Genomic DNA, 13,345 nt, shown 5'->3' on the forward strand with positions numbered 1-13,345 from the left:
GAGTAAAAGCCATGTGGGAACATCAGAAAGCTTTTTCCATAGAGTAAGGATGCACGTTACTTTCATTTCCATTTAAAAAAAAAAAAAAAAAAAAAAAAAAAAAAACATCTTCAATACAACGATGTCCATTATTGTAAATGTGGAATATAAAATGAGAATGGAGCTCCAATGAAGCTGCTCTAATCTATTTATTTCCCCAAATGATAATTTGCTTGAACCAGGCTGAATCAAACCCCAGCTCTTTGTTCTCTGGTCTCTTCTATTTGATCGAATCAAAATTGAACCCCACAAACCCTCGGATCGTGACTCTCACTTGGATTTTTGAAATTCAGGTAATTATAGTTTGTTTTCTTTTTGCAGTTTTAAGATTTTGAACTCTTGGAATTTTGCTGCTTGTTGCAGTTGGGAAACTTTATATTCTAGGGTTTTTATTGGAGGTTTTAATGTATCTCTGTTTCATCGCTTTTCTGTACAAAAGACTTTGCTTCGTTTTCGTGCGCTCGCTGAGTAATTTTGTATTTTTTTTATTTACTTTCTTGATGAAAATATTCCTATAGTTTGATTTCTGTAATTCTTTTGACTAACTGATTAGGTTTAGTGTGGATATATTTTTCTATTTATGACAGGATAAAAGAATTGTATAGAGAGAGATGCCATTTTTTTTTATATATATCTTATAAAGAATCTGGCTCTGGGTTAATATGACTTTCACTTTTGTATAGATTGGGAAAAAAAACGAAAAAAGGATTATGTGTCAGGAATTGAATTTAGTTCCTCTCACCAAACCATCAGGAAATGTGTGAAGAAAGATTGGGAATTTAACATATTGTCAGGAATTGAATTTAGGTCCTCTCATCAAACTATCAAGAAATGCGTGAAGAAAGATTGGGAATATAAGATATTAAACATTTGAGATTTGAAATGAAGCATAATATTTCATGACGGTTTCACATTTGGTGGTGAAATCTGTAACAAATTAGCAGAATGTCTGTATAACTTTTGTTTTTTGAGGTTCTGCGGTGCTTACAAACTGCACAAAACTCTTTTTCCTTGCACAAAACCTGTAAGCTCAGCTTTTTGCATATTGTTGATTAAGGTTAGAACTTTAATTTTTAGATGCTACGTGTCTTTAGAAAGATATGTAAACAATTAATTGCATTATATGTCATTGTTATTTCACCCACTTTGGGGAGCAAGTCAAGTGATTTTAGTGTCTACATCTCATATGCAAATTTATAGATAGTTCAGATGCATGCTACCTGAATATTTTCCTTCTTCTTAGCGTTCTTCTGGATGTTAAACCAATTTTAATCACAAACTGGTTTAGTTCCTGTTTTAAAAACTTAAAAGAATAATAATAATTTCTAGTCCTCCAGTTGTAAATTCCTGGCAGTTTATTTTATATTGGCAGGTATGATTTTTTGGGCCTGTGTTACTCAAAATCTGCAATCTGTGTTTCATTTGGGATCTCATTTCCAAGAAGAGGACTGTAAATTTTTAATCAATTGTTTTTCAAGGTGATATCTCAAGTTGTATGTAAATAAAGAAAGATAATTGGGATTAACTAAAATTGGGGCAACAACATGACTTTATTTAAACTTAGGTTTGATGTTTTAAAGAACTTTGAATGAAGCAGTTATATTTATTATGTGTCATAGAGAATTTTGTAGTTCCAGTAGTGGAGGTTTATTGAAGTATGTCATGATGATTCTGTATGTTTGAAAGGAATTTGTTATTTTCTTGAGCCCTTTTTATGTGGGCAGTACTCAAAAGAAGCTCAAGGAATTGAATGTTATTAAGTACAATAGTATTCTCCGGGTGATATATCTTTTTGTAGTTCACTCCACTATGATGTGACCTTTTTTCATCATGAAACTACATTGAAGTCTGGAGATGTCAAATGATAAGTGGGTTGGGACTGGTAAAAATAGTGCCCGTTTGGCTCCCATTATTCAACATTATAATGAAAGGAATAGTAATTTTTTGGAGAACGTGGGGTTAAAAAGGAATGAAAATTTTTTGGGTTCACGTGTAATATTATTTTATTGGTGAATGTGTAATTAATTAGAATAGAGAGAAAAATAAAATATAATTTAATGGGGAATAATGGGGGCCAAACGGTTGCTTAGTGCGCTTCATTATAAATATCATATTTGAATTCAATAAAAAAAATGTAAAATTAGAAAAGAATAATAATTAAAAAAGAACTCCCTAATACTTATAAAAAAAAAAAAAAAAAACCAAACTCCCTAATCTTTTTTCCGTTAATTGTGGAGAAATGGTGAAAACGACCACTTAATAAGCAAAATAAAAAAAATAAAAGAGCAAGAAAAGAACAATTCTTGCTCTAAGCTTACTGCTCACATTACTTCCATTACTGCTGTTTGTGTAATTTTGGTTGGTTCTCAGAGATTTTATATTCCAGAATTGTGTATATTTGATTATAGGAATATTATGCTTGCGTATGGTGCAACCAATAGCACGAGTTTGCTTAATCTGGTGTAGACCCACATCTCCCCACCAGATTATCTAGTTAAGTCTGGATACTATTAATTTACCGATTAATCTAGTCGGTGTAGTCAAAGCCAAACTAAGTATTGGATAACCTTTATTCTTTATCCAAATATGGTGTGCTAAAGAGACCCTGGATGTTTTACCTGAAATATCTAATGATATTGAGGTTATAATTCTTGTTTGATAGATATTAGGAGAAATTCTTAGTGAATGCTTATTTATTGTTAATCAGACTTCTCAGAATCGCATTTAAACTCAATTTCTTTTTTTTATAAGTTTTAACTTTTACGTGAAGGTTGTTATGAAGTTAAGGATATAATTTTTGTTTGTTAGAAAATAGTCACCGATTGTTTGCTGTATTCATAGTTTTGGTTAAACTCCTCGGAATTGAATTATAAAACTAACTTATTTCTTATATGTTCTATGTGAAGGTTCTCATGAAGTTGAGGTTGCTAGTTTGTCGGGAACTAGGTTAATAATTGTTCATTGAATTCATATTAGGATAAAAAATCTTCTCATAATTGCATTTAATCATTATATTTATTCCTTGAATGTTATACCTGTATGTTCCTACGAAGTATTCTCCTTTTTCCTTGGTTCTTCCCAGAAAATTTCCTGTATCAGCTTAACAGGTTTCTTCTTTTATTTTAAGCGAATTATTCCTTTTTGCAGCTCAAATTATTTACCAATCAAAAATTCCAATGGGATACCACTTAAATAAGACTAGAAAATCCGGAAAGAAAAAACTCTCATTGGAATCCTTAACCTCCACTGATAATTCCTCTGCCACATCATCATCACCGTCCTCCTCTGATGAATTTGAGTCCTCAAAACGGCACAAACGCACCCATAAACGACGACATGGTAAAGACCGGGATGAAGGGCGTAAAAGCAAGAAATCACGAAGAGATTATAAAGAGAAGAACAAGAAGAAGCATACTAAAGAAACAAGAAAGGAGAAAAGAAGAGAGAAAAAGAAAAGAAGGTATGAGTCAGATGACCAAAGTGGATCCGAGTCGGAGGATTTGGAGCCCAAGAGACAGCAAGAGGTTACACACGTTGTGGCTAAATATATATTAAATGAGTTTTCAGGTGTTGCTGGGGACTTAGAGCAGGTATTTACTAGTAAGCTTTTTATGCTTAGCTTAAAAATGAATAATATTAATTTTTTGTGTTTGATTATAGTGATTTAGTATCTTTTTCGCTTTTTGAAAAATCTAACAGTTCACTTCTTCATTGAATCAATTGGCTTTACTGTTTGTTATGTAATGGGTGTTTGAAATAAAGTTACTTTATCTGTAACAAATACTGGGATTTTGTTGTGGAAAAATATATGGACATCTTAATGAATAAAAAAGATATATATTTTTGCTTCTTTTACAATTTGACTCTTGATAAGTTGGTCAAAAAAAGAAAAAAATGAGCCCGAGTAGTAATGTTAGCTGAAGAAAAAATGATAAGCATAAAAAGGAAAGAAATTAGGTTGCTAGATGTTGGTGAAGGCAAATGAAAATTTTTATAAAGTCCAGAAAACTACGTCAATTTGTGCTTTACCAATATAGTTACTCTACACTATTGATTATTTGTTTCAGTCATATTTTGTGCTGTTGGTCTCTAGATCAAGGCAATTAGAGGATTTTGTCCCACTTTATTGAGTGATTAATAGATAGACTTGGTGCTAATTCTATATTTGCATTATCTGCATAAAATAGAGAATGTTTGGTTAAGGTAAAATTTTTTACTTATAAGATCACTTTGAAGTAAATAAGTAATTATTTTAATTGATCAAAAAAGAAAATTAGTTATTTATTTTGAGGACATGGTAAGAGTTACTTTCAAAATAATTTTTAGTTTTTTAAAGCTTAGCCAAATATGCTTGGTAGCTCTAATATTTGGACTTGTCATCTCTAGTAGGATGCACCAAGCAGAGCTCTATAAGGTTTTTTAGCATCCTTTTTCCCTTATCAATCCTATCTATGGTGGTTAGCTTGGTACATTAGCTGTTTGGTAAATTTTATCGTTCAATGGAGTCAATTTGTATGGGTGTATCCTGATAATGAAATGCATTTGGGATAGTTTTTGCATATGTTTAAGCGATCGCAATAACTTTAAGACGCCTTCTACCTTCTTGTTCATTTTTTTTTTTTGTTCTGAGATGATAGTGATTCTAATATCAATACTTCACCACAATCCACATGCATGTGCATTGTCCTAATCAAATTTGGTTTTAGCTGAAACACAACATATTCATTCTTATAAATGATTTCTGTTTAGCTTTTGCGAATGATTGACGATGGACAAGCTGTTGATATAAGCGGATTATCTGAAAGGTCGTTAATCAAGCATCTGAGAAAGCTGTTTATTTCTTTAAACCTTAAAGAAAGTAGTGATCATATTTTTCTGCTTCCACCAAATGTGGGTCCAACATTGGAAGTTTTGGGACCTATTATCCACTCCCACGCCCAACCTCAAAAGCAGCTGCTTGATCATCCAGTATCACAGACAGAGGATTCAGTGAGGGCAGATTCAGAATGCAGAAATATGACTGAAAATGATTTGAATGATACAAAGGAAGACTGTGTTGGCCCACAAAGGAGGTATTAGACCTGTCCTCCCTAACACACACAAACATGGGAAGCTACAATTATTTAGATAGCTTCATTTTTTGGAAAAAATAAAGGTCAGAATACTACAGTTGAATCAAGAAGATATGTGTACTTTTTAACATTTTACTCAAATCTGTGAAGTGGAGAGATCAGTAAATTATTCTTTCTTTGCTTACATGAAAGAAATGAATAACACTGTTAAAGAAAGGAAGATGAACACTATCAATTCAATATGGGCTTTCCTGTTTGTTCCTTATTTTTTAAAGCATGTTCAATTATAGTCCAAATGGTTTGGTATCATAGCACTCCTGGTTATTGCCAATTAAAGTCCAACTGGTTTGGTATTTCATGGTTATTGCAGGATGATTGGACCTGAAATGCCGTCGGCTGAGTTGCTTGCTGTAGCAGCTAAATTAACTGAAGCTGAAGCTGAATTGAGGTATTAACAGTAATTATAAATTGTGGCTAGGAATTTCAAAGGAAATTTTCCTGATAGGTTCTTTTGCATTTTGTAAATCTTTATATTAAGTTTACTTTGTAGAACTTATGAGAGTGCTTCTTGATCATTAGAAATTTCAGCCCTGGATTGTGGTTTCTATGTTAATTTTTGATGATGAATATATACAGAGAGGCCGAGTTGGATGAAGACACAGGAATATTTATAGGACCTCCACCTCCTGCTGTCGTCACTGAAGCTGAGTCTGCAAATGAGGCAGAGCGCTTCGAAGAGGTTCATTCTTTTCCCCTTCCATGACCATCAGGAAACCTCTGTTTCACCCATAATAATTAACTCTTTGCCCATTTACATACTCAACTCATGGACCCTTAATATGCAGATAATAAAATGAGAAAATTCCTTAATCATCTCCTACATAGCATGCAGTTGCTTTTGTTGCTAATTACAACTCCATGTTTGTTTCTGCGTGGGACTGAACTTATTTCTTATGTTCAGATTACAAGAATTATGGGTGCAGATGATGATAGTCCGTACGATATACTGGGTGTCAACAAAAATATGTCAGCTGATAACATAAAGAAAAGGTATACATATAGATGATAATTTGAGGAGAATTGATAATTTGTACTCTTAAACACATGATCTTTATATTGATTCCACTTGGTATGAAGTCCTTTTGTATCAATCAAAACAAGCAAAAGTTTCCAATTGCTAATAAAAATCCAAAAAATTGAAGAAACGAGAGAATTTTTTTCCCCCTTACAAATATTTCAGTTTCCACACGATTTTCGTATATTGATTCCACTAAGCATGCAGTTTTCAAGTTTTTATCAGTATCGATGCAAGCTCAAGTTTCCAATTGCCAATAAAAATATAGAAAATTGACTGTTATTTATTATTTATTTATTTTTTGCCATGTGCATTCTTTTAGAAAGATTTAAACTTGTCAACATAGAAACTTCTTTTATAGTAGCTGTTGTTTTGTAAAGGATGTAGATTTCTGTGTCTTTTAATGATTTTTGTTATTGATTATATCATTGAACTAAGTTATACAGAGTCACTGGGGTGATGAAGTTTCAAAACTATTGTTGTGGCTACTTTAACTATGAAATTTAGTTTTATAGGAAAATGTAATAGCAAGGATTGCTGCAGAAACATAAGGTTTCTACAATGTGCATTACTCCATTTGTCTACTCTGGTGACAGTTATCTAGCCCTATAATAATTGCTGAATATTAGTCTTAGCCCATGATTTCAGATTATGGTTGGCATTCATGATTTTCCGTAGTTTTGCATGTGCCGCACGCAATGTGAATAATGGATTTCCAGTTTTATGTAGTTAAATTGGTTCAGTGTCGTGCTCCCTGATACCTGATGTTGCCATATTAATTGATTGAAAATGATATTTCATTTTAGTCCTTGATTTTTATTTATTTTTCTATTTTATGATGTGCCGCTAGTTTTACTGATGATCATTTTTCTTCTTAGGTACTGGAAGTTGTCTCTTATGGTGCACCCTGACAAATGTTCTCACCCACAAGCTCATCAGGCATTCGTTAAATTGAACAAAGCTTTTAAAGATCTGCAAGATCCTGATAAGGTGAGTGTTTGAAATTATTGAAGCTTCCAGTTAATTAAGAAGTTTTCTATTACTCTTTTGTTTCCTTCGATAAAATTTCAACCAAAGTTTCTTGAGATATTACGCTTAAAAAAATTATATAGTTATTCCACTAAGTTTACGTCAAAGAGCTCTCTGGTTTATAATTAATATTGAAGCTCAGGTCATGTAGCTAAGAAATGCTTTAAATCACCAATTTTTGATTTATTAATCTGCTGTGGACTCTTGACATTAGAGTACATTGCAAGTTATATTCAACAGGGGTTAGAATTTTCTGTAATTGCAGAGGTTATCGGTTTGGGGGAAAAATGATAGTGAATTAATTGCATAAACATGCATAGTTTGTTGAAATTAGATTAGATTTAGAAATATTTACTCGATTTTGGGTTCAATTGACCTATGTCACTTAATTTATCTCTTTCTAAGGAATCATATTTGAAAATAACGTGTTTGTGGATGAGATGAGTGGCTACTGGTTATGTGGCTTTAGATAATTTCGATACATTGTTATTCTTTTGCATTGAAGACACTACAATTGCCGTAGGCTTGGGATTATATGGAATTATCTTCTCGAATCTAGTGTTCCCTAACTGAAACTTTATGCATAGTTTAAGTGCTTGTTTGTTAAAGCTTAAAAAGTTGAGATCAAAGTCAACAATTAATTTTAACCACACACTTCAAGGGACCCACTACTTTATGAACTTTTCAATCTCACATTTTACCATGTTTTATCAAAAGCTTTATCAAACAACCCTAAATGATTTGTATATGATTTTCGGCTTATCAAACTATGTTTTCTGTTAGAGAAAACGCTGGACGATAAAATAAAGCTCAAGGAGGAACAAGAGGAATTGAAGGTACAATTTTGGCATAGCTACGTCTAGGTAAACCTTAAACAAGTTCTTTATAATTTTCGCTCACAAAAATATTTTAATTCTGTAGATAGAATTGAAAGCCATGCGTGAGGCTGCACAATGGAGACGTTTGCAAGGTTTGCATATCCTGCTAACTTTTAATGTGATTGATCTTGTTTGACTTCCCACCTTCTCCTGCCACCCTTCTCTCTTGTATGCAATTGCAAATGCACATTAGAAATCACAAGTAGAACCTAATTCTGCCGATTTTGTTTAGAAACAAGAATTCCATCGAATTTCTTTTATCTAATTCAAACAAAATCCTATCCTAGCAAAAGTTGTATATGTTTGATCTACTCTATTCAAACCTCCAAGCCCATAGGAGAACAACCAATCTTAACAGTAACATGTACTAGTGAGGATTGAAAGCTACAAAAATTCGAGGAATATAGTGCGATGTGTCATGTTTGCTTGATTTCTTGAAAACATGAGGTATTTTGGATTAGACTCAAAATTAGCGTGTTGGGCTAAGCCTAAAGAGTTGAACTTTTAAGCCTCCGTTTGGCAAAATTTAGAAATAATTTATTAATGGCCAAACTTCATTTTCAACCACACATTCCAAGAGACCCTCAAGTATTATCCACTTATCAACCAATCAATTCTATCTTTTTATGAATAAAAGGCTAAATAAAAAAACTGGTTTGGTAAATAATATTTTTTGTGGTTAAAGTTGGAAAGAGTTAAGTTACTTTGACACTAAAGTAAGAATGACTTTGAAAATAAGTGATGTTTTCACTTGTAAGTTGGTGTACATATTTTTATTCTGTTAAGCTTATTAGCCAAACTTGTTACTCTATCACATTAACCTGTGCGCTTCATTTCTTAAATAATGGTTATGATAATGTACATGTTATTGAGATGGGTATTCTCTGTGCATTTTTTATTTTATTTTATTTTTTATTTTTTATTTTCTTATCTTTTCTGAGGTACTTAAATTTCAGCCTCCAATTCTATTTCTCACTCTTTTTGCAATCGAAATAAATAAAAGAGGGATTATTCTTTGGCATCCATGTTGTTGTGTATCCCATCTTTAGTACTGTAACTTGGGAGCTTGAATCTCTTTACCTTGTGTGTATTTCAGCAATGAAAATGTTTCTTTGTTTTAAGGGAATTATGATCTCAGCGTGAAAACCAGATTACTGTTGGCTGCAGGTATATCCATGGAGGGTGATGACATACTCTTGGCTGAGATGGATGTTAAAGTCGCACCAAAAAGAGAAGAATGGATGACAACTTTACCGCCTGAAAGAAAAGTACGGATTGTATCTATGTTTTTCCCTCCCATCCCTCTATTATTCCGTCTGGAAAACTATGCATTGCAAAGGTTACCTGTTTACATGAGCCATAACCATTGTCCTTTCTGGTTCCCCATCTGGGATTAAGACTAGCATGTTTGATTAAGATTAGAAAGCTACAAGTAACTAACTTCTTTCTATTTGTGAAAGTTAAAAAAGAGTTAAGTTACTTATTGTGATAGAAATGTGAAAGTTATTTCCATTAAAGCTCGTTTGGGTTTGGCTAAGCTCAAATAGTCAACTTATTAAGTAAATTTACTCAAAAGTAAATAACTGAGTTTTAAAATAAAAGAAAATTTGATTGGTCAAAGTTAAGGTGTAATGGTTACTTTTAAAATACGCAATCTATTTTCTTTGTTCTTTAAAAAAAAAAAAAACAAAAGAAAAGAAAGAAAGAAAGGAAAAAAAAAAAAGGAAGATACTTGGCCAATCATGCTCTAGGTCTTATCAATACTTGACATGTGCTAATTTACTAACAATACAACGTGAAGAGCATGGGTGGTTAATTTTCTAGAGAACCCATGTGTGAACGGTGAAGTTTAAATCCCAAGTGAACAAAATTTCATGTCCTTGCTGCTCTAGAATGAGCTCAGATGAATGAATAGGCGTATTAGTAAGAGATTGTTTCATGTCTAAAATGATATTGTACTTCCTGTTTGTTTCTCTCATAATTTAGGGGCACTGATAGAATTTTTGAAGTTGTTTAATAAATATATGGCTGGTAATATCTTGTTTTTGTTCCTTTTCCGGTTATGATATAAATAATGAGAAAAAATGAAATTAAATGCGTTCATACTTTGCTAATCTAATTACACAAACAAAGCTGAAAAGCGTCGGAAATTATTATTATTTTCTTATCACAAGTTCATTACTTCTAAGTTGTTCACGACTTGTTAAGTCAATCTGATTGATTTCTCTTCCTCAGCCTGGAATGACCATGCAGTCGACAAGGTTTAGCAAGAGCTCGAAAGAAGGTCGAGGTGATACCAGTGCCTGGACGGATACTCCTTCAGAAAAGGCTCAGAAAGCAAAAATGAAGTACGCGAACTTTTGTGTCATTAATATGTGCAGGATTTTTTTAGACTTTAATTTCTAAAACCGAGATATTTCGGGCAGTTACTTGGAAGCCTACAATGAGGCTACTGCAATTGCTTCGAAGGAGCATGAAAAGAAAACAGCAAATACCGACGCAGAATTGGTGGACCAGTATAATAAAGCCAAAAGATCAAAGTCATTGGTTGAAAAGCATAAAGAATCAGGCAGGAGTAGTTCAAAGAAAAAGTCGAAGCAGGAGCCAGTAAAAGATGACTGGGAGGGAAAACATCCATGGAAACCTTGGGATCGGGAAAATGATTTGACTGCTGGAAGGCAGAAGGTTAAATTAGATGCTGAAAACATGGCTGCGGGCCTGACTTCCAGATTTGCCTCAGGATCTTTCCAAAGGAACTTTCTCTAGATCGTTGATTGCGTTCAGTCAATGGATTCAGCAGTACGAGTTCGATGTTATCTGCAGCTCTTGTGCTGAATCTGGTTTGAGGTCAATTATCATAGTTTTTTCATTAAACATCATGTTAGTAACTGTAGTCCCATGTATCCCATTCTGTATATTTAATTGCTATATTAGACTCGAGAAGACACCATAATAGAAAAGATTTTCACTTTTTGTCTTCATTAGTATTGTCCGGTCAAATTCATCTTACCAAACATGTCATCCTTAAGCTATATTCTACTGTGTCCGAGCAGCATATATTTCATGGTTATTTATTTATTTTTATAAAGCAATACATATTCCGTGGTTGGATTTAGGTTAAAACAGATTCACGAAATAACTATTCACTAAAGTAATATCTGAATTCATTGCATCAAGGAACATAGTAGGAGAAATTAAAATTATAAAAACGTTGAATCTACCACAATGTACAATAAGGATTTTTATATATTGGATCGTTATAAGATTAATGTATTAAAAAGCGTAAAGCATAGTTAGACGAAGTGTATTAACATGCATAATGCGTGGAGGTCAAGCTATGGGCTATGAAAGTTTAGGCGCAAAAAAGCGAAAAAACGCGTTTTCTTATTTTAATATTATTTTAATTTTTAATAAATCAAAAAATTATTTAATAATTAAAAATAATGCTTACTAAACATTTAAAACAGATTTATAGGAACTTTATACATTTTTTTTTTCAAAGTTTCCAACAAAAAGATAAATTTCAAATTTAAATACAAAATTGTATAGAAACTTAAATTTTATCTAACTCTTTATCGGGCTCCAATTCAATATCTTCTTCTTTATCTAATTCGTCTTCCGTGTCTTCAAGTGGTTGTTTTAAATTAGAGAAAAATAAAGAAATTAGTCATTGACAATTTTTTAACAACATAAAATTTTCAAAAAAAGAAAAAAAAAAATTAAAGAAAATGATGATAATGCCTGCATAATTGCGCCTAGGCGTGCCTTAGCGGTCAACGACAATCGTTGACTGCCGAATAAAGTGCCAAGCCACTTGACTTAGCGTTTTGGTCGAACATCATGCCTAGACGGTGCCAAGACATTTAGAACATTGGTTAGACGGCAAAGTTAAATTTCAAGCTTTTACAAGCTTAGGTAGGCTTAGGTAAATCCTAAGCAAAAATATAATTGTAATAAAATAAATAAAAACCAACATGGCTAAATGTCAAGGTCAAACTTCACTCCTGGACAAAGTCTGACGAAATTTAAACGAACAGTGGATTAAGAAAAGGGAAATTTACATAAATGTCACTGAAATTGAAAATGCATAAAAAAAAAAAAATTCATTTGCACCAATTTCTTCCAAAAATGTCACTTTTTTAATGCAAAATGTCTACTTTACCTTTTATGACATCTTTTTAGGAGCAATAAATGCTTGATTTGAATGTAATTAATGATGTGATGTGATAATTTGTTTTATATATTTTAAACATTTAAAATATGATTATTATATTGTATAATGTGAATTTTTGTTAAAAAAAATGGGTGAAAAGTCAAGAAAAACACATAAGCATTTATGAACACAAACCCTACCTTCTTCTTCTTCATCTTCATTCCATCATTAACAAGGGAAAGCTATTGATCAATCTCAAATGTAAACTACTAGAAATTATTTATATTTTCATCTCATAGTTTACTACTTTAGATTTTAATACAACATGGTTATATTTAATTGAACTTTTTGAATCTCTTATTCATCAATGTATTTTATTTTTGATACATTTTTCAAAGGGCAAAAAATACCAACATCCTCTAAAAAAATGTAAAAGATTTCATATTTAATGAAGCATTGAGTCATTCCTTATTTATTTGGGGAAGATATTGTGATGTTGTAGTTAAGAATTGATTATCACCATTAATGTTTTCAATAAATTTCTTCCAAAAAACTAAATACATGATTTTCAAGCTTCCCCGAAATTAAAGGCAGTTTAATTGTTGAGTAGTGTCATCGAAACCGTCGGATTAGACATCTGAACTGTCGAACTCGACATTTACTTACTGTCGGGATAGATAATTTAACTGTCGATTTCGACACTTGAAAACTGTTGAAACCCTTTATTTCTCTTTTTGCTATTATATGGATTTAAATATTCAAAAGCTCCAATTTGATGGTATTAAATGTTGACATATGAAATGTGCAAAATTCTCACATTTGCAATCTTAACGTTTCAGGTATGAGTCATAACTTGAGATTTATCGTGTCGCATAGGGGAAAGTTTGTTCAACCCTTAATGTAATACAAGTTTCTTAAACAATCGCTCAATGTCGTTGTTGACGTTATATATCGAATGTTCCTCCTACTGCGTTGTACATTATCAAGTTATATTATAGCTTTGTTGTCATTATCGTTTGCGGCCATTATTGGTCCTTATGTTATCATTATCGAACTCTGCTACTGTTGAAAATAATTCAATCATACCATTCAAAAACTG

General features: G+C 32.2%; 1 protein-coding gene across 1 annotated transcript; it reads left to right on the top strand.

Annotated features, from left to right (window-relative positions):
• Positions 1–142: 142 nt before the first annotated feature.
• On the top strand, positions 143–11,163 carry LOC111386439. Its single transcript, XM_023010906.1, has 12 exons — positions 143–332; positions 3,187–3,629; positions 4,789–5,111; positions 5,482–5,559; positions 5,748–5,850; positions 6,073–6,161; positions 7,065–7,180; positions 7,999–8,051; positions 8,137–8,185; positions 9,261–9,361; positions 10,329–10,441; positions 10,520–11,163. Exons 2-12 carry the CDS (start codon positions 3,216–3,218, stop codon positions 10,857–10,859), a joined length of 1,779 nt encoding a protein of 592 aa, XP_022866674.1. The 5' UTR covers positions 143–332; positions 3,187–3,215; the 3' UTR covers positions 10,860–11,163.
• Positions 11,164–13,345: the final 2,182 nt, after the last annotated feature.

This window comes from Olea europaea, unplaced genomic scaffold, assembly GCF_002742605.1.
Source record: "Olea europaea var. sylvestris unplaced genomic scaffold, O_europaea_v1 scaffold355, whole genome shotgun sequence".
Taxonomy (NCBI): domain Eukaryota; kingdom Viridiplantae; phylum Streptophyta; class Magnoliopsida; order Lamiales; family Oleaceae; genus Olea; species Olea europaea.